Source organism: Fonsecaea multimorphosa (assembly GCF_000836435.1).
Source record: "Fonsecaea multimorphosa CBS 102226 unplaced genomic scaffold supercont1.13, whole genome shotgun sequence".
Classification (NCBI taxonomy): domain Eukaryota; kingdom Fungi; phylum Ascomycota; class Eurotiomycetes; order Chaetothyriales; family Herpotrichiellaceae; genus Fonsecaea; species Fonsecaea multimorphosa.
This window is the reverse complement of record NW_015971647.1, coordinates 255,663-276,559: the sequence shown is the minus strand read 5'-3', so window position 1 is coordinate 276,559 and position 20,897 is coordinate 255,663. Positions and strand designations below refer to the sequence as shown.

Genomic DNA, 20,897 nt, shown 5'->3' with positions numbered 1-20,897 from the left:
GTGACTGACTAACTTCCTGCATTCCGCTTGCTCACTTCTCGCTCCTGGACCAAATAGAGAGCTTGGAGAGGGAGAGAAGCTGGTGAATCAAGAATCGGGTAGGCCATTATGCATATGCATGGAAGCTGCTGTGGAGACCAGACTCAAGGCGGGACCGGACGTGCGAGTCGGATGGGAGTATGGACGACGGAGCTGCTCGTGAGAAAAGAGGCCAACACGAGAGCGAGACAGGACGGACCTCGTGCAATGCATGGTAGAAGGACGAAACCCACCCTCGTACCTGCGAGCATCCTCTAACTACTCTTTCGAATACTCTTTTCCAATCCCCGCCACGCTTTCTTGTATCTTAGCGGCATGCAGGGAAGACCTCTGGAAGACCGGATGGGGCGCGGACTCCATGGCGATGGGTCCTCCGCTATCGGGCACCCGCACCTAGAGAGGTCTAAGTAGATAATCAACGCAGGTGGGTGGGATGGAAACGGGGAACGAATCGTATCAGAGGGTGTTGGGCATATGTGCGGGATTAAAGAGGATGGGAGGAGCACCAAATAACGCTCGTACAGACCTACCTCGTTCCTCACTAGTTCCTGACAGTTGGAGTCACGGTACGTATCGACCTGGTAGTTTGAAACCAAATGCGATGGTATATACCGGGCGGCAACGTCCTGTTTGTTATTGGCTGCGACTCGGAACTGGACATGGCATTGAATGCGTGGCTTGGGGCTGTAGCTGTGGTCAGTGACAGTCTGAGTGACCTCTTCATCGAGTGAGACACTTCCACAGGATACCTAGGTTTTAGCCTTCCACACGCAGCTGTCGAAATGTCAAAGTAGGTACACAAGTAACAGGTCAGGTATCTACCTAGGTAGGTGGGTAGGTGGGGTTTGACGGGTAAGTACACAACTCAAACAGACTGCTCACTTGAGCCGACGCGGAGATCTGGGGCATAGATAGATAGAGGACGGAACAGGTCGGAATGAACAGTGCCCGCATACCTTATGCAGATAGAGAGAGACAGACGAGAGAATCGACATGAGTGCTTATTCGTGTCTTGATGACTGCCCTGCCGCTGAGCTGGATCCATCGTGTAGCTGTTACGGACAAAATACACAACTCACTCTCGCATCAATACAATGTGTGCACGGCAGGTGGTCAGTTAAATGTCCAAAAAATGTATTCACATTCCTTGTTATGGATGGTGATGATGTTATGGTCATCCCCTTCTACTACCGCTTACTCGCCACTGTCAGGCCACCATCAGGTCTGTCGGTCCTGTCTTACTATTGAATAGAAGTATCAATTTCAACAGGTTTCTCCTCACCCTGCTACGCATCATGCTCGCATCTTGAGAAGAAAGTTGCAGGATCAAAACCACCAGCCGTGGAGGGCGATGGGAATAGGAACCCGCATAGACCCTTTCTTCCAGGATACTGCAGATGCCGCCCGGTCCGTCCATCTAAAAGACGGAGCCCTTCCTCTCGACATCCGCAACAATCTCCTTGTTGAGGACACCGCCCTCGTTGCCCATCTGCTCAGCGAAAGTCTTGGTAGGCTTCCATCCGGCAGAGGTGCGGGGGGTTGTCTCTTCCATCATCTTGTCAACTTGTTCCAGTGTCAAACCCTTGGTCTCGGGAACGAGGAGGTATGAGTAAATGAAGGCACAGGTGCACAGGCCGCCCCAAATGAAGAAGACGGAGGATCGCAGGTTTCCTTTGTCCTTGTTGACCATGTAGGGGGTAATGACGGCAATGATCTGGAGAAGAGAACACACGAAGTCAGTTTAAAATACAAAAAACAAACCACAGCCGCACGGGATGCTACTTACAGTGTTCCAGAGCCAGTTAGAGGCAGTCGAAAGACCCACACCTCGGGAACGGATCGGGAGAGGGAAGATCTCTCCGATCAAAATCCAGGCGCCAGGACCCCAAGTCGAGGCAAAGAAGAAGATGAAGATGGCAATGAATGCAATCTGTGCGTTGACAGCCGAGATGTTGTTGGCCACGCTGTCGCCGTTGGCGTCGGTGTGGGTGTGGTTGAAACCGACCGTAACACCGATGATGGCCACGAGGAATTGGCAGATAAGCATGCCGAAGGCTCCCCAGACGAGCAGAGGGCGGCGGCCGAATTTCTCAACGGTGTAGAAAGAGATCGGGGTGGAGCAGACGTTGACCAACGTGAAGATCAGCGAGATCAAAAAGGTGTTGCTAATGGCGTGGGTCGATTGGAGGAAAGGTGTAGAGTAGTAGAAGATGAAGTTGACACCAGTCCTGCAATTACGAATGTGTTAGCTAACTGCGGATAGGGAAGGCCATCTTGGATTCGCCCGCTGGAGATCACTCACCATTGCTGCATCATCTGCAACGAAGTACCAAGAATAGTACGGCGGAGATTGGACTTTTGGTTGCGCAGACCGCCCTTGAAGCAGTTGTGCCAGGAAGAGAACCAGCCGGAGGATGGGATCATCTCACGCTCGTACTCGTCGTTGGCGATAATCTCGGCAATCTCGACTTGAATGTACTCGGAATCGGTGGGTTGACCACGGAGGCGAGAGAGTGACTGCATAGCCTTCTCGATCCGCCCTCGCTTGACGAAGTATCGGGGTGAGTCAGGAAGGAATAGCAGACCGCCGCCGAGAATCAGACCCCAGGCAAACTGGATAGAGATGGGGATTCGGTAAGAGCCAGTGTCTTTGCGGTGCTCCGTGGCATAATCGACACAAGAGGCGAGCAGCAGACCAATCGTGATGCAGAATTGATATCCAGCGACGAGGGCACCGCGAACCTTCCTCGGGCACTACAGACGCGGGACAGTTAGCTGGGGAGTGAGTATACAGCATGCAGTCACCACTTACGATTTCGCTCATATACAGAATCACAGTGGCGCTTTCGAAACCGACACCGAAACCAGCAATCAGACGACCCGCGACGATGACACCAAGACCGTGGCCGGGCCCAGTGATCATCTGAATAATGACACCAACAAGGTAAATGACGCAGCCCAAGATGACAGTCCATTTGCGACCAATGATATCGGCGACGTCACCGGCGATGATGGCGCCAAAGAAGGTACCGCAAGAGAGGATGGAGACGATCAGAGACTGGTGGGAGGACGAGAGAGCCGTGGCAGTGGGACCTTGGACGATGTGAATGAACTCCGTGACGCCATTGACGCCGTTGATGTATCCAGAGTCATAACCGAAGAAGATACCGCCAAAGGATGCAAAGGCACAGATGAGGTAGGCTTTCCAGGTGACTGGAGCCTCGACGCGGTTGACGTCGTTGGTGGTAGAGAGAGCACGAAGCTCGCCCGGCATGTTGGACTCTTTCGGGGGGCTTGAACCAAGAGAGAGAGAGCAAAGAGATGCTTGACAAGAAGTCAAGAAGGAGACAAGAAGGACAAGCTTCCCAGACGAGGAGGCATCGTCTCTTTAAAGAGAGCTTTGGGCAGAGGCGAAAAAGCCAGGGAAAAGTCACAAATGCAATGGAACTCTGGAGCTTTCACTCACCATTGTGGCTTGTTACTGGTCGCACGCCCAGGAGGGGGGGATTGGGGTGTGGAGAAGACCCGTCTGCTGCAGGTGATTGATATCAGGAATTCCTAATTTGAAGGAGCCATGACCCATGGGGAGGGCGGTCGAGACTGGCAGAGGACAGGCGTGTCGTTCACACGGTGGCTGCCCCTCCATAGACATGGAGAAATTCTGGGAAAGAATCTCCAGATGGAATTTGAGTGGCCGGGCAATCGAGGCAACCCACATGCACCATGACAAGGGGAAATGTGGGTTAGTAGCGTGCCAGGGTGCCATCGCCAGATTTTTAGTTGCCCCCGTGATATAGGTGTTTTGATGAAGATGCCGCATTCCATTGGAAGAAGTGGTCTCGCTGGGTCACCCTGCAAAACGCGGAGTTACGGAGTTGGTCCAGGTTTGTTTGGCTGCCTCGCCGCCAGCCCCGCGCAGAAGCCAACGAGGCTCTCCGAGCCGACCTAGTTGTGCGTGCTTGGTATTGATCCACGGGCTTACCGCTGGCCTCCACTGCATCCCAGTTGCAACCAGAGGGTGATGTTCGGCGACCTGCCCCAAACAGGACTAAAGGCCTCCGGGGTGGCTGAACAACAGCCTTTCTTTGAGAGACCATCAGACGTCAGTGGCCCAAACTCAATTGGCCCCGGGTGCTCGCCAGAAACCTTCAATATTGGCATCTTGACGTCCTTGTTTCCCTACTCGCACTGGTCCAGGTGAGTCTGTCTCTTTCTTGCCCAGCGCTTGGCTTCCCTATTGAAGGAGCAGGATCCCAATGCCAGCTCTTTTGACAGGGAACCCCTCAATCCCGCGGGGCAAAATCCTGCAGCCAACAATGGCTGATTCGTACATTGTAGGTGTTCGTTTAGCGCGCTGTAACGTTGGCCAGGGGAGGTCAAGGTCCGGGGATCGAAAAAAGCTTAGACTCTTCGCAAGAAAATCTCGTGAACTAACCTCTACCAAGGACGGTGGTCCCGAGATTAGATTTGCGGAACTCGCTAAGCGGGGACAGGTATGATCGTTGTTTCTCACGAGTTTTGCATCGTGCAAAGTCTTACGTGTGGAATGATGATGAAGAGACATTCAAAAGCCTGAGGAATCGTGAGACTGTGCCCGGAAAGAGGGGAGGGCTCACAACGATGAATGAAGCCAATTGTGGAGGAGAAGCCAATGCAGCCATCGGTCGATGCGGACGAGGATGGACGGTGATGGACGATGATGGGTGATGTGAATGCTGTGAGTGATGTGAGAAATGCGTATGATGACGACAATGTGAGAGAAAGGAGGGACGGGGCAAGAGCTAGAGCTGCTGAGAGACACAAAGAGCCAGTGACAGGCCACGCGCAGGACAATTTCCTCGGGTATTGGATGGTAGCTTCGAACCAGAAAGTCACCCAGCTTCTGGTGCGGCTTGTATTAGCCACTACCAAATCGGTGACAATTGAATTTGACAGCAGCTGATCGCGAGCAAGTGGTCACCACCTGACTGGGTAGGTACAAAAGCCCGTTAGGGATGGCCGTATAACCGATTATGGTATCTGGGGACCCGAAGGGAGGTGGGTGGGAGGCCCCTTGGGGTCACCGGGGCACTTTCCCAACCAGCCTGGGTGGACAGTGGGTGGCAGTGGGTGCCAGGTACGAGGTACAAGTGCTCTGTATTTCTTTCTAGGTACCTGGTAGGTGCTCGTACTCGGTGCTCCCCCTAAGGTGCTCCGTACACTGTTAGGCTGTTACGTGCAAGCGCTCTAGGTGCCTCTCTCTACCTCCACCTCGCCGAGGTTGTTGCAGCGCTGAGATTGTTCGGCACAGGCAGCAAAAACTTTTACCAGCCACCAACTCGTCACCAACCCAACTCAAACTCCGTCTGGTGTGGCATCCTCGATGGCAAGATGCCACAACTATGAGACAGTGCAATTTTTTCTCTTGTGGTCCAGCTCCACTTCAATCGGTGGTATGACTGATTACTCTCTCCTGAATTCTTCTAGAACTATGATCCTCTCGCATCTCAATTGTCAGGTATCGAGCAAACCTCCATCTTGACTCCACCCCTACCACGTAACATAGGTTTAGCATGACCCGCCTCTGGATCTCACTAACGCACCCTGAATAGCGAAGATTTCCCGATGCTACCTCACCATGACCGCTGTTGCCTCTTCCTCCTGCTACTCCAGCACATGGACTCCGCGTGGTCGCGCCCACACCCCAGTGCCCAACAGAAAGCCCACATCGTAGCAGCAGCAGACTGCAACCCTCTCAGCTGCCCTCTGTGCTGCTTCCCATTTGCTCCGCTGGTAAAGCCTTGCCCCCATGGGGTTGTTGGTTCGCTGGCGCCGCGCTGTGCGTGGCAGCAGCATCGTGTTTGGGGATCTCAACGCTTCCATGCGCAGGGTCTCGACCCGACGTGGCCGTTGGCATCATCAAAATACGTCGTCTCAACTTGGCCCTGAAAGAGATGTTGCATGATTGGGCTGTACTTTTAACTTCAAAAGGAGAGGAGAGACAGCCCGACGACCGGAGCCTTGTGATGCCGAACTTGATACGAATGTGGCGCCAGCCTCTGCAGCGAAGTTCCGGACATGAGAGTCAAAAGTTCGTGATCAGGACAGCCTGGGACACAGTCTGCTCTGCGCTTGTCCACCGTGGTGGCGGTCTCGCCATGCATGCAGCATGATTATGCCCTCCACGAAAAAGGGTCATGCCGGATGTTTGAGGATGCCCGGTTTCTCATTTACAGCCATTGCACCAACTGTTGAGACTGCTCCGTACCGAGTACATGGGCCTCAATCGTGCTTCCTTCCTGGCCACGGAGAAATGATCCAGATAGGCAAGGCTGCCACGTCTAGCTCCATGCTACATGTCTCTAGAAGCCAACTGGCCAGGAATGGTCGGATCACGGCAAATTGCTAGACAAGAAAGACATTGCTCTCCTGCTTGGTCAGTTTCGGAACTCCATAGCGACTCTTTCCTACTTTAGATGAGTAACCCAGATCATTTGAAGAGAGAGCGTGATATTTCAAAGTTCATTCTGCTTGGATGGTACATGGAACTCAATCTCGCGCTTGACAGTCTGGCAGCATTGACTGAAAGATGTTCACTTCTCTGTGACTTCTGTACTCTTCATGAACGTTTCCAGTGGCCTACAAAGTCCCTCTCTAAGACAAATGAGGCTCCAAAACAAATCTTTCTCGAGATCTAAATTTCTCCGGCTTTTGCAACGTATCAGGACCGTTGATCATCATGAATTGAGTAAGTGCAGTTTCTTGCTAAATGCTCTGCTGTAGTAGCGCAAAGCGGTTCGTATGCTCGTCCGAATCACTTTACGCGCTCCGCGCGCGCGACGCGTCCTCTGGAAACGCGATTCCTCTTCTTCCAAATCCATGGCCCGCCCTTCAATTCTCCCCTGCGCAGAACCTCTCTCAACACAACCTCACAGACAGTTCGCGCAAAATGGCGCTCAGTACCATTCAGCTTCGTGATGAAGCGGTCCGCGACAGAATCAGACTGGCAACTGAATTCCTCGACCCCACCGACCATGAAGCCAGATCCTATCGTGCCGACATTGTTTTGATGCTGAACCGTGGCCTGAGACGACTCGTGGTCAGCATTGACGATGTTCGAGCTCATTCTCGAGAACTCGCGGATGGGATTTTGCACAAACCATTTGACTACTCCCTGGCCTTTGATGCCGCGCTGAAAAACGTCATTGGCACCATACCCAACCGTGCCCCTTTCGAGCAAGATGAGGACCGATTATATTACGTCGCATATTCGGGTTCATTTGGCGAGAACACCTGCAATCCTAGGACATTGGGAAGTTCACTTCTCAACAAGATGGTCTGTCTGGAAGGCATCGTCACAAAGTGCAGTCTGGTCAGACCAAAGATTGTCAAAAGCGTGCACTGGAATGAGAAAAAAGGCACTTTTATGTTCAGAGAATACCGAGACCAGACTATGAGTGCCAACGCTCCTGCAAGTCTGAGTGTCTATCCACAGGAAGATGGGGAGGGAAATCCTGTACGTTGGGTGCCGACCACCTAGTTCTGAGCGTGATGCTAACTGTCAGTCAGTTGGTTACCGAGTATGGCTATTGTACCTATCGTGATCATCAAACAATCAGCATTCAAGAAATGCCCGAGCGAGCACCGGCGGGGCAACTTCCCCGAAGCGTCGATGTCCTTCTGGACGATGACATGGTTGATCGGGTCAAGCCTGGGGACCGCATCCAGCTGGTGGGCCTCTTCAGGTCATTGGGGAATAGAAATGCTGGATCAGGATCATCGATCTTTCGGACCCTCATCTTGGCCAACAATATCGTCCTCTTGTCCTCAAAAGCCGGCGGAGGAATTGCTCAAGCCACGATCACAGATCAGGACGTGAGAAACATCAACAAAATGGCTCGTAAGCACAATGTGTTCGACTTGCTGTCACAAAGTCTGGCGCCCAGTATCTACGGGCACGACTACATTAAGAAAGCAATCCTTCTCATGCTCTTGGGCGGAATGGAAAAGAACTTGCCGAATGGTACCCATTTAAGGGGCGACATCAACATCCTCATGGTGGGCGATCCTTCAACAGCCAAATCTCAGCTTTTGCGCTTTGTGCTCAATACCGCACCATTGGCAATTGCAACGACCGGCCGTGGCTCCTCCGGAGTCGGTCTTACCGCTGCCGTTACCTCCGACAAGGAGACAGGTGAGCGGAGACTCGAAGCTGGTGCCATGGTTTTGGGAGACCGGGGCGTAGTATGTATCGATGAGTTCGACAAAATGAGCGACGTGGACCGCGTGGCCATCCACGAAGTCATGGAACAGCAGACCGTCACCATTGCCAAAGCCGGCATCCATACCTCATTAAACGCCAGATGCAGCGTCATTGCGGCCGCGAACCCCATTTTCGGTCAATATGACAGCAACAAAGACCCCCACAAGAATATCGCTTTGCCCGATTCCCTATTGTCCCGTTTCGATCTGCTTTTTATCGTTACCGACGACATTAACGACACTAGAGATCGAGAAGTCAGCGAGCATGTCCTTCGAATGCACGAGTATCGTCAGCCTGGAACTGAAGAAGGAGCTCCGATCCGAGAACAGTCCAATCAAATGCTTGGAGTTGGTGTCCAGGAAGATCAGAATGCCAATCAATCGTCGCTGGTTTACGAGAAATTCAACGTGGTGCTTCATGCCGGTTTCCGGGCTGGAGCCAGGACAAGAGGCAACAAACAAGTCGTGCCCGTCAGCATGGCCTTCATCAAGAAATACATTCAGTACGCGAAAAGCAGATGCAAACCTATTTTGACAGAAGAGGCAAGTGACTATGTCGTTAATGCCTACGCCAACCTTCGGAATGATGAATTGCAAGCAAATAAGCGCAGAACCAGCCCTATGACTGCAAGAACTTTGGAGACCTTGATCCGCTTATCGACCGCCCATGCGAAAGCCCGACTGTCGAGCAGAGTCGAAGAGAGCGATGCCATTGCGGCGGAAGAGATCCTTAAATTTGCCCTCTTCAGAGAAATTGCGGTCAAAGATGGTGGGCGAAACAAGAGACGCAAGACCCGTGATGGCAATGATGATTCTTCGGAAGCAGATAGCGAGTCTGGTAGTGACGACGACGATGGCGATGAAGATACCCCGTACCATGGGACCAGGTCAGGTGGTACCCGTGGGACTATGCCACAGACGAGGAGTCAGCGCTCGACTCGCACCAATACCACAACGAATGGTACGCCAAATGGAAGAGCCAACGGCAACGCTGACCCTGAAAGCGACGATTCAGCAGAATCAGTCGAGCGGGCTAGCTCCTCCCGAAGCCAGCGACAGACAGGTGCAGAATCGCAAATGTCCCGCATGAGTATAGCCAGCTCCATACCCAGTTCCCAGCTACCATCCACGCAAGCCGACTCACAATCCCAAGCTCTGGAGCCATCGCCTCGGGATTCAGGGCCAAGTATTTCGCAGCCACGTCTCGCGTCATTCCGTGCTGCTTTGGGCCCCCTGACCCAGACATCGCTGTTCCAGAATGACATGGCTACTCTCGCGGATGTCAGTGCTGCAGTCAATCATCGCGTGTCTGAGACTCACGGGGCAGAATTCTCCCAGGAAGAGATTACTGCTGCGCTTAGGACAATGAATGAGGCAAATCAAATCATGTTCTTGGAGGACAGTGGAGAGGTATACACTCTGTAGAATAAGATTGTTTGGAATTTTGCGTACGCGAAGGGATGGTCAGATGTGCAAACGCCAGGCGCTTAGTGATATAGTATTGATGCCCAATTACAATGATCGGTGAAACGACTTCATTCTACAAGTTTTCGTGTAGTTCTAGACCAGGGAAAGGCTAGACATGGTCCACTTCGGGGTAGTCTGGTCGATCAGGAAGATAGATGGTAACTCTGGACCCAATCTGGTTGTCAGGCTGAATCGTTAATGGCGGTCTATGAGCTCTCATAGAGGTAGTATCTGATATCAAGCCCGTATAAACAGGGCAGTCAACTGAGGCAGTAATGAGAATAGCAACAAGTGGTCATCACGGTGATCAAAGAATAGCTCAACAAGGCCGAGATGAAGCGGGTGGTCAACCTACGGCCAGATGGACATGATAGAAACGAAGAATGCAATGCGCAAATACCAAGCCACGAGATGAGAGGGTTGGGAGTCTGAATGATGATGAAATGAGCATTGTTTGTTGATTACTCGGTACACTGTGGATTGTCTTGTGTACTGTATGTACACCACGGCACTTGATGGTGCATACCAAGGCTGGCACGCTGGATGTGGCGCCCTGGACAAAAACAATTATCCGGCACGCGCTAGTCTCTTTCCGGGGAGACCTCGTGACCTTCCTTCAACCTCATACAAAGGAACTCAACCTCATACAAGAAGAACAAACTCCGTGTCTTGTCCCAGGCCTGTCCCAGGCTCCTATGCTCAATCCTCCGCGCTCTTGCGTCACACGGCTCTCATCCAAGGGTCATCTCACAATCACAACTCTTCCAACGCCTCAATGGCCTCCAGCTCTGCTTCGAGCTCTCGCAAAAAGACCTGCGCCTGCCTGGCAAACATGTTCCAGGCATTCCAATTTGCTCTGGCAACATATTCATCCACTGTCTCGTCCTCGTTTTGGACGTTCTGTGAACGCCACAGGATACGCAGCATGACAACAGGGTTGTTGGTTGGTGGCATGTCCGTCCCGGTGTCCACGGCGTACGCGTCTCTGAGCTCTCTCGCCCAGTCCTGTCGGGTTTGCCGCCACCTATCACGCTGGACTTGTTCCTGGCCGGTATGATCTATAATGGTCGCCTGCACTTCGCGACTTCTGTTTTGTGTGATTCTTGCAATCTCTTGAAGCTCCCTGACGGTTAAGTCTGCCGGCGTGCGCACGGCATCCTCTGACGATACATCGTCTGACTCCGAGGAGTCGTCTTCGTCGTTGTCGTCGTCGTTATTGTTGTCGCTGTTATTTGATGTCCTTCTTGGTCTTGGAGGAGGCACCCTCCGGATGCCCGTCTCCTCGAATACCATTCTGTCCACCTCCCGCCCTATGGCGGCTTGAATGTAATTCCATGGCCGCATGATACTTCTTGTATTTCTCATATCTGGCGGCGTAAGCCGCCAGATATAGTCGGCAGACAACCCCTCTGATATGAACACTCGGAGCATTGTACCCCAGGCATGCCTGGGGTACAATGTAATGACTTCCGAAAGCGTTAGCCCCGCTGGGAGGGGGTCATCCCTGTGGGGATATTGGTCCCCCCTCCCTCTTTCGTTGCGGCCACGCTCAATTATCAACGGGGCCCTTGTGACAGGAGAACTGTCACCGTCTCTCAGGACTAACATGTTCCTCCCAGAATTGAGCCCACGGCCTAACCTTATCGCCGCCGTTGGGAACTGGAAGTTCCCAGGCACCACCTGCGGTCGGTCGGACCGAGGGACTGTTGGCCGGTTACGTGGGGCTCGGTGGCCGGTGTGGGTATTCATGTTGAGAGCAGGGTGGTTCCGAAAGCCTCTGACGACAAGTTAGATCCTTGAGGATTTCCTAAAGACAAAGACGATTCAACGATCTTACAGTGCAGTAAGTTGAAGCTTTTACTCTTTGAGAGCACGGATGGCGACCGACCTGTGTGGTGGTTTTAGGGATGAAGATGAAGGTTGAAAAGTTTGTGCCAGATTCAGGACCCTTTTTGCTTTGAAAGTCTCTGACGATATGTTAGATCCTTGAGGATTTCCTAAAGACAAAGACAATTCAATGATCTTACAGTGCAGTAAGTTGAAGCTTCTACTCCTTCAGAGAACAGATTGCAAATGGCCTGTGTGGCGGTGTTGGGGATGGAGATGAAGGTTGAAAGGTTTGTGCCAGATTCAGGAGCCTTTTCGCTCGGAAGGTCTCTGACAGTAAGTTAGATCCTTGAGGACTTTCTAAAGACAGAAACGATTCAATGATCTTACAGTGCAGTAAGTTGAAGCTTCTACTCCTTGAGAGAAGAGATGGCAAATGATCTGTGCGCCGGTTTGGGTCTGGGGGATGAAGATAAAGGTTGAAAAGTTCGTGCCAGGATGAAGATGCGTTTTGTTATTTTTTTTTTCCAGGTCCGGCCGATCTGAAGCGTGAATACACAGGCAGACTTTGCACAGGCCAATCGGATGAAGAACGCTTTGTTCCGGTGATATTTGGTGAGGCAGTACGGATTTCACTGTCGAAGGGTTGGACAGGACTTGGCTCGATGATCAGGAATGTTCTGCAGTCTACGGAGAAGCATCCGAGTCGAAGATCGGCTTAAATGGAGGAGATGGACAAACAGACACCTCGCAGACACCTCTCTCACTCAAAGGCACCCAAGTATACTTACCAAACAGGAAGAGGCTGTACACCTAAGGTCATGCGGCTCACATACAAAGTCGATGGGTCATGCTCGTCTGCAAACTGCACAGTCGACTGATCAGCAGCCCTGGACCTCAAGATCACAGCGGAACAACCAGAGATCGATCCATTACATCCGCCCTCCCTCGGTTGTCATTTCCTGCTCTATGCGCTGGACAGATACAGCAAACAGTCTCTTCTCGGGGCTTATCCGTGGCCAACATCAAAGTGGCAAACACACACCACACTGGCTGTGAGTTTGTATGAAACAAAGAGAGCTTGGCTCCATGACACACTGTGGACAGTCGGGCGATGACAAGGCTCTGTTTGTCAGGGGTGATACTCCAAACTAGGCAGTGTACCTGTTGATTGGCCTACGACACTATTTCACGCGGGTCCAGGCGATGTAAGTCTGCCTCGGGCATTGCAACGGATAACACCAATCTTTTCAATGGAAGATACTGATTGGCTGTCTTTCGCAGGGAATAAACGAAACCCTTGGATGGGCATGTCCTAATTGTCAAGTCTACAAGCAACAAATATGGCTACACAAAGTCTTCGAAGCAGTTTCGAATCCTGCTGCGCCCACCAACTTCGAGACTTGGGGCATTGACAAGCATGAACACCGTCGCACCACATGCACTTGTTCTTGATCATATTACTCACCGGATCGGTATGAGCAAAGATATTGGTTCATGATCCAAGCTCTGAGGATGTTGGAAGCTGGTCAGTATTTCTTTGACTTATCTGTGCTTCTTGTGGGTCCAAATTCTATCCTTTGCACGGAAACTAACCAGTTGAAGGAAGCCCTTCTCAAATAGCCTAATATCTATATTCAGATCGACAAGCCTGTGCTACTCTTCGAGAAACATCTACGCCATGTATGTCCCGAACCCAGGCAAGGCAAGCGCCGGAAAGAAACACTTGAATAGAGATGGGGACCCACAATAGCTGCGTTTCAAGTATCTAGTATTTTGGTTGAAGTGGTCAAGAACAAGAGGAGGACTAGCCTCACATATGACACTGTTGGGAACACCCAGGTTGGACATCCAGACAATCATTTATTGCGCCACTTCCCTCTTTGCAAGCCAACCATTTGTCCACCTATCCAGACTTCACCCAATGTTATCACTCCCATATCAGTTTCCCACACGAAAGAATCATGCAACTTTGCTCCATACAATGTCACAAGCGCTTTTTCCAGACAACCTCTGAACACTGAGGCCCTGAGCCGGTCTCATACACGTGCGCAGACTTCTGTCGTTGTGATCACAGACAGGAAATCAATAACATTCACTCTAGTCTTCCTCCGCCTTTGCGATGACCTTCTTCAACCAGTCTGGGTCGTTACCGACGATCTCGGGCAGCTCCCACAGCGTCGCCATCTCGTTCTCGTTCATGTCTGGGACAACATCGTTCTGAGTCGCCGCCCCTGCTATAGCCTCCCTCAACCAGTCTGGATCGTTGTCGACGAGCTCGGGCAGCTCCCATGATGTCTCCATCCCGTTCTCGTTCGTGTTTGGGGCAACATCGTCCTGAGCTCCCGCCTCTCTCAACAACTGTGCCCACTCGGACTCATACCCATCAACCTCTGGTGGATAGTCAGCGGCCGTCAAATCGATTGAGGTATCCAAAAAACCCTGGACAGGATCCCATGGCAGACCTTCCAGATCGAATCCTTCAAGCAGCTCTTGCATTGGTGGATCGAGGGTGAAAACGACGTCTTCTCCATCGACGACAGGAGCCGTGTCATGTTGGAGCGTGTCATGGTCATCGATGTTCCAGTCTGGCCCAAAATTGCCCGTCCCAGCACCTTGACGTGGTTCCTCGCGCAAGAAAAAAGCATTTACTGTCTCACCTGTATCTCCAAAAACGGTGGTGGTGTCCGCAAATCTCACTCGCTTGACGGGGTTCACGGCAGTCGGGGACTTTGATCTCTCTCGTTTCGAGCTTTTTGAGCCCGGTGCGACTGGGGGGCTGACATCTGAAGTTCCCTCAGATTCCAGGTAGTTCTGCAGGAAGAAACTGACCGCTTCCTCCTCCTGTGAATTTCCGGGAACAGGGTCTGATTCCACCGCCTCAGAGAACTCTCCGTCCAGGTCTGCGGTCCACGACAATACCTGATCCACCAGGCCGCACGTCGATCCTCCAGCCTGCATGGCCGTCAACAAGTCATTCAATCTAGCCAATCTGGCATCCTGGCCCGCGAAAACGTAAGAAACGGCCGACTGTCGAGCCAGTTGCAGATGCTGACCTGCGTCCTCGGGCGGGAAAGCATCCAGCATATTCGTGATAGCCGCCACAACCAAGTCCAAGATTGCATTTTCGAAAGCCTGGCAGTCCTGGATATATTGGAAGCTGAAGAACGTCTCAGTTGCAGCATTGCATGGCCAATTTGCCATCTGGAGCATGAGTCTGATGCGCTGAGGATCTGGGCTTGCACGGTACTTTGCGTCGGCATTGATGATCTGTTCGACACGCGCACGCTGATACCCCCAGTAAGTCGCCATGCTCTGGCTGTACTCTTGGAGCTCCTTGGCCGAATCCCAGAGCTGGTATTCCTTGTCATTGTACACAAAAGTCCGCCTCAATGCCGCCGGTTGTTGAGGAGGGTTGCGATTGCCTTCTTTGCCCGACCGGTAAGGGTATTTTCGAACCGCTGGAGCACTGGGGTTGTGGAATTTGCCCTGCAGTTTGGATGCGCCGTACTTCTCTGTGCCGTCCGCCATGGCCGGTCGGATCTTGGGAGCGAGACACAGGGCCGTGACTTCCTCTGCAGAAAGGGCCGTCAGTCGGGCGTCGAGTCTCTTCATCAAGAAGTTGGCTCGGTTCGCGAAAGACTTGGAAGTCGAGATGCCGAAGGACTTGAATTCGCTGATGGCCAACTCGGTCAGGCAAGAGTACATGTCGGCGGCCGACCAGTGCCATTGGATGAAGGCGTCAAAGTAGGACCCTCGAAGGTGGTTTGGGTATTTGGCGCAGAGTTCCTCGAGAGACACCTCGGGCGGGACCGGTTCGTCAAAGGGTGGGAAGGACGGCAATTCGCAATAGACTCGAGGTTCCGCATCGTCGCGCTTCTCGTGGATTCCGGGTCTCGACCGCGACGCTGCTGCGAACATATTAGAGGTATATGTATACGGGACGAGGGAGTACGCGGACTCACCCTTCACCATCGACGTCGCATGTCGCTGATCCATGAGCAGGGTATCGAGAGACTTGCTACCAAAGAAGGACTCAGGTATTTGACAGGTTTGTCGAAAGGAAGATACCTGGTCCCTCACCGATGACGGTTGATACTGTTTTGGACAACTGACTGACTGTGTGTGTGCGAGATGTGTTGACTAGCTGACCGAGAATGAAAAAAGTGCGATGTGATGGGTGTCCCAAGTCCAGATGGAGAGGCCGCATCGCAGCTTTTGAAGAGACGAGATGTCCCTATCACGCAGAATCAGGCAAGGCTGTTGCTTCGAGGTGCCTTCAACCCAGGGCAGGTATGTCTTGCCTGCAACAATGCAGTCCATGTCTCCCCAGAACAAAGGACACCGAGGGCAGTCTGAGACGCTGCCTTCGAGCATTCCACAGAGCCAGTCATTGGTAAAGCCTCGTCAAAACTTCTCGAAAGGCAGTTGGAAACCCCCCTGGGTGAGCCACAGCCTCGCCAAAAGTCTCGCTTGCATTGTGCCATTGTTCCAGTACCGGCCTTGGTCCTAACAAAGATGGGGTGGGTGGCATTAAGTCTCGGGACACGCATACAACAAAGGGTAAGTGTGAAGTGTCTTGGTGTCTCGAGAGTCGGGGTCGCGGGAGGTCTTTTGTTCCTGCGCGACCTTTGAACCATGCCGACAAAGAACGCGGAAACACAAAGACCCGAACAAACCAAAAAAACAACAACAATGCGGTTCAAGTGCCTTTGGACTGTCTGTGTTCCTCTTCTTCGGCCAAATCAGCCACGAGAGTCGGAGAGAGAGAGAGAAAGTCAGGGGGTCGAAAGCCTTGCCAAGAAAGAACTCTCAATAACTCCTCCCTCGCAAGATAATAGTATGTAAAGTACCCGATTGCAGATATATCGGAACAAGTTTCGTCCCGTTTTCCCCTCCTTGTGTTCTGGGAAAGCATACAAGGGGGGAAAGGTCGAAAAGGGAGGTTCCTTCTTGAAATCGAGTTCTTGAAAATAAAAAGGGGGAAAACTCAGCATGCGGGTGAGAGAGAGACAGAGAGAGAGATCAAGCTGGCGCGCGCTCGTAGCATACACGCACCAAAAGAAGGGGCAAGTGAAATCTGGTATGTACAGAAAGTGTGTAGATATGGTATGTATACAAATACCTAGGTATGAGTGCGTCGCTTCCCTTTCGCTGGCACCAAGATGATGGATGATAGGAACTCCGTACAAGGAAATGAATTGACTGCATTTCAATCTGGTAGTATTTTGATCTCAAACTTGCTAGCCGAACGGCAATATGCAAAATAAAGCCAGCTGGGCGACGCCTATACCTTCAATTTGGTAATTGTGCTGATATGTGCAAGGCTGTGGAATCAACATTCCGGGTCGATGCAAAGCCCTTACTGACGATCGAGTCCTACAACCGCCAGTAGCCCTCGATCCCGACTCGATCCCGGCTTTGACTACGTCCGCCATGCTTGCAGCGACTTTGTCACAACCTCCTACTGCCATGACAGATCCTCGTGTCTCATCATTATTGTCATCCCTCTACCACCTTCGCCCCGGTCACACCGTCGGCTAGTCATTCGCCCTTCAACTTATCCTGCGTGACCTTGAACGCTTCCTCAAGCAATGCTTGCTCTTCCTTGACGTGAGAGGCCTTCAGACCCGTCGCCACCGACGCACTGGGGTCTCGGCCTGCATACATCACGTGCCGCCTGTTGTGGTGCTCTGTCTCGTTCAACAGCGTCTCAATGCGTGGTTGGACAAAGCTCCATGCTCCAGCGTTAAGAGGCTCCTCCTGACACCAGACAATCGTCTTGGCGTTCTTGTAGGTGTCAAGGTTCTCTTTCAGCAGGGCCCATGGGAAGGGGTTCAGCTGCTCGATACGGGTGATGGCGGCGTTCTTGATGCCCTTGTCCGCCCGGTGCTTGTGCAACGCTGCGTACACTTGCCCAGTGCATAGGATGACGCGCTCGATCTCGTCTGGCTCAGCAATTCCCTTGCCATGCTCTGGATCTGGGATAATCCATTGGAAGTAGGAATCACCCGTAAAGTCCTCAAGATCAGAGCGTGCGAGAGGATGACGCAGAAGAGATTTGGAGAAGAACACAATCAATGCTAGGAAAGGAAGTGTGTGTCAGTTGAAAGGCAAATTTTCTCAAGAATAGCTGTTTTCACTCACGTTTTCTGAATTGCCTGTTCATCTGTCGTCGAAGGATGTGGAAATAGTTCGAGGGCGTCGTCATGTATGCAACCTGCATGTTGCAATCTTGGTGCTGTCGATCGAGCTTGTCCGCTGATGGGAATACCCGAGGCTCCTCATTGCAAAGTTGCAGGTACCGTTCCATACGGCCACTGCTGTGCTGTAGAACCAGGATGTCAGTTTGATTATTCCCATCCTAAAGAGGGTTTGCAGCAAACTTACCTCGGGTCCCTGTCCGTCGTAACCGTGAGGAAGAGAGCAAACGAGACCAGACCTTTGGAGCCACTTGACCTCTCCAGATGCAATGAATTGATCAATGATACATTGAGCATTGTTGGCAAAGTCACCGAATTGCGCTTCCCACATGACAAGCGCGTTGGGCGACGAGAGTGAGTAGCCATATTCGAAACCTAGAACACCGTATTCACTCAAGGACGAGTTGGAGATGGTGAAAGCTCCTTGCTCTTTAGCAAGGTTGCTAAGAGGTGTCCATGTCTTTTCAGTCTCTTGGTCGTGCAGAACAGCATGACGCTGGGAGAAGGTCCCTCGCTCCACATCCTGGCCGGATACGCGCACATGGTGACCTTCAAGACAAAGGGTACCGAAAGCAAGTGCTTCAGCTGTCGCCCAGTCAATGCCCTTACCCTCCTCAACCGCCTTACTGCGACCGGCAAGGATACGTTTGAGGTTACGGTGGACCGTGAAACCCTCTGGGGCCTCGGATATCTTCGACCCTATCTCCTTCAACATATCAGAAGGAACTCCAGTGGGCGGATGGGGGAGGACTTCGGTGGCAAGCTCCTTGGGCGATTTAAAGCCGTTCCAGGCGGAGGTTAGCCATTCTTTGCCTGTAGGTTGATAGTCTTTGCTTCGATCGAAGCTGTCATTGAGCATTCCCCACACCCACTTTTTGTGCTCGTCAATGTCTTCTTTGGTGAAGGTGCCTTCTTCAATCAGCTTGTCAACATACTTGTCGATTTGAGGTTTAATGGACGCTATTCGCTTGTACATGAGCGGTTGAGTGAAAGATGGTTGATCCGTCTCGTTATGGCCCTGTTTCCGGTAGCAAACAATGTCAATAACGCAGTCTTTCTTGAAATCAGCTCTCCAATCGGCAGCTAGTTGGCAAACGAAGTTGACGGCTTCCACATCGTCTCCATTGACGTGGAAAACGGGCGCGTCGATGGCCTTGGCGATATCCGAGCAGTAAGGGGTAGATCGAGCGAATCTAGGATCCGTGGTGAACCCAATCTGGTTGTTAACGATGATGTGGATGGTACCACCGGTGGAATAAGCAGGAAGAGCGTGGAAGCCCAGAGTTTCGTAGACGACACCCTGGGCCGCAAAGGCAGCGTCACCGTGAAGCAAGACACCCATCGCCGTTTGGTGTTTCTTCTCGTCGTCGTTGTAGTGTTGAATGGCACGAGTTTTCCCCAGCACAACGGGATCCTCGGCCTCTAAATGAGAAGGGTTTGCGACAAGAGACAGTTGGACTCGTTTCCCGGACGGTGTTGGTCGTTCGAAGTTCATACCGAGATGGTATTTGACATCCCCTGAGCCTTCGTCGCTTGCCTCGGTGGTGCCCGAAAATTCACTAAAGATGGACTCGTTGGGTTTGCGGACGACGTTGCTCAGAACGTTGAGTCTTCCTCTGTGCGGCATCCCAATGACAATATCCTTGATACCGTAGTCCACGCTCCTGTCAATCATGGCTTTCATGCCCGGAACGAGGGTTTCGCAACCTTCCAGTCCGAAGCGCTTGTCGTTGGGGTACTTTGTGGCCAAAAAAGACTCGAAACTAGAGCTCCAAATCAATCTGTCCAGGATGCGGCGCTTGTCATCCACAGAGTATTTGTACGGGGTAGGCACTTCGATCCTGTTTCTGATCCAGTCACATTGCTCTCGATCCGGGATGTGGATGTATTCGACACCATATGACCCGCAATAGATCTTCTCGCAAGCAGCGATAATGTCGCGCAGTTTCATCTTGGACCGCGAGTCTGTGGCGAACCTGGGAAGAATACCTGGTCCGAGAACAAATTCTTGGTCCAGGTCGGCCTCGGTGAAGCCGTAGTGATCCAACTCCAGCTCTTTTGGCCTGCGGTACCCAAATGCTTCAGCCTCGCCACGAATACCGAGAGGATCGGTCTTGGCTTTGTGATGTCCGGTCGATTGATATGCTCTCACAAGCAATTGGACTTTCAAGTGATTCGTGACGTCTTCGCCTGCAGTGCCGGTCACTGCGCTTGGAGCGAGGCTGGCTGCCCCTTCCGCCTGGGAAATGAGGCCCGGAGGAGGCTGGAAAGCCTTAGAGACCGGCATAGTCCCCTCTTCCATATTGTGAAAGTAGGCTTGCCACGAAACGTGGACGGACGAGGGATCTTGTTTCCATGCCATGTACATCTCGTCAATGTAGTTGGCGGTGTTGCCTTGGAGGAAGGAGTCGTTAGGATCCTGCTGGAGCAGTTAGAAAACCATTCTCTTTGCAACCCAGGCAGCTGAGTAGATACTTACCACGCCCTTGTTGGTTTCTTCAGCTGTCATGGCATAGCTCCTGCGCTGCAGTGAGCTTTGAGCCGTGACAGCTAGCGGTTTCCTGCCAGCAATGAGGGCATTCTGACGACCTCCGGAGACCGCTCTGAGGTTAGACGAAGTGCAGAAAGTCCTTGAAGCTTGCGCAGCCCTCAAAGGGAGCTTGCCCGCAGCGTAGCGATACATGATGTCGGGGTTGTTGGTGAGCTAATGATACAGAGAACGATCCATAGGAGAGAAAACCGGGTTCAAAATGAGTGAACCGCACCACGGACGAGGGGGTGGAAGGGCAATTGAGGCTAGGGATAGACACTGAAGTGCAGGAAACGGAAGTCTGAGGAAGTCCAGGTTTGAAGGTCAAGGCTGTTACGCAAATCCCGCAACCCGGTTTAGGAAGATGTTGCAGCCCGTAATAGGAATCGATGGACCGGGAAACATAGCCGAGGGCCAAGACATGCATGAATCATAAGCATGACTTGATTGGTCCCTTGAGTCTTGGCAGGAACGCCAGACCAATGAGTCCTCTTCCTTCTCAGGTCCTTACAAACCTGGGGTGAATGGGTGGCTCGGTGGTTTGTGAATTGTATACGTGGGTATACATATATTTTCAAGCTTCTATGGGG

General features: G+C 52.1%; 5 protein-coding genes across 5 annotated transcripts; 1 reads left to right on the top strand and 4 right to left on the bottom strand.

Annotated features, from left to right (window-relative positions):
* Positions 1–1,456: 1,456 nt before the first annotated feature.
* Z520_06803 (uncharacterized protein) lies at positions 1,457–3,313 on the bottom strand (the record flags this gene model as incomplete). The annotated part of the gene is made up of 4 exons (XM_016777303.1): positions 1,457–1,753; positions 1,826–2,267; positions 2,342–2,793; positions 2,852–3,313. 4 exons carry the CDS (start codon positions 3,311–3,313, stop codon positions 1,457–1,459), a joined length of 1,653 nt encoding a protein of 550 aa, XP_016631474.1.
* Positions 3,314–6,967: 3,654 nt separating this feature from the next.
* Z520_06802 (uncharacterized protein) lies at positions 6,968–9,705 on the top strand (the record flags this gene model as incomplete). Its single annotated transcript, XM_016777302.1, has 2 exons — positions 6,968–7,534; positions 7,588–9,705. The coding sequence occupies 2 exons, from the start codon at positions 6,968–6,970 to the stop codon at positions 9,703–9,705; spliced, it is 2,685 nt and encodes an 894-aa protein (XP_016631473.1).
* Positions 9,706–10,500: 795 nt separating this feature from the next.
* Z520_06801 (uncharacterized protein) lies at positions 10,501–11,178 on the bottom strand (the record flags this gene model as incomplete). The annotated part of the gene is made up of 1 exon (XM_016777301.1): positions 10,501–11,178. One exon carries the CDS (start codon positions 11,176–11,178, stop codon positions 10,501–10,503), a length of 678 nt encoding a protein of 225 aa, XP_016631472.1.
* Positions 11,179–13,674: 2,496 nt separating this feature from the next.
* Positions 13,675–15,495, bottom strand: Z520_06800 (uncharacterized protein; the record flags this gene model as incomplete). The annotated part of the gene is made up of 1 exon (XM_016777300.1): positions 13,675–15,495. The coding sequence occupies one exon, from the start codon at positions 15,493–15,495 to the stop codon at positions 13,675–13,677; it is 1,821 nt and encodes a 606-aa protein (XP_016631471.1).
* Positions 15,496–17,118: 1,623 nt separating this feature from the next.
* Z520_06799 (uncharacterized protein) lies at positions 17,119–20,460 on the bottom strand (the record flags this gene model as incomplete). The annotated part of the gene is made up of 4 exons (XM_016777299.1): positions 17,119–17,657; positions 17,722–17,902; positions 17,965–20,196; positions 20,257–20,460. The coding sequence occupies 4 exons, from the start codon at positions 20,458–20,460 to the stop codon at positions 17,119–17,121; spliced, it is 3,156 nt and encodes a 1,051-aa protein (XP_016631470.1).
* Between the last annotated feature and the right edge of the window lie 437 nt (positions 20,461–20,897).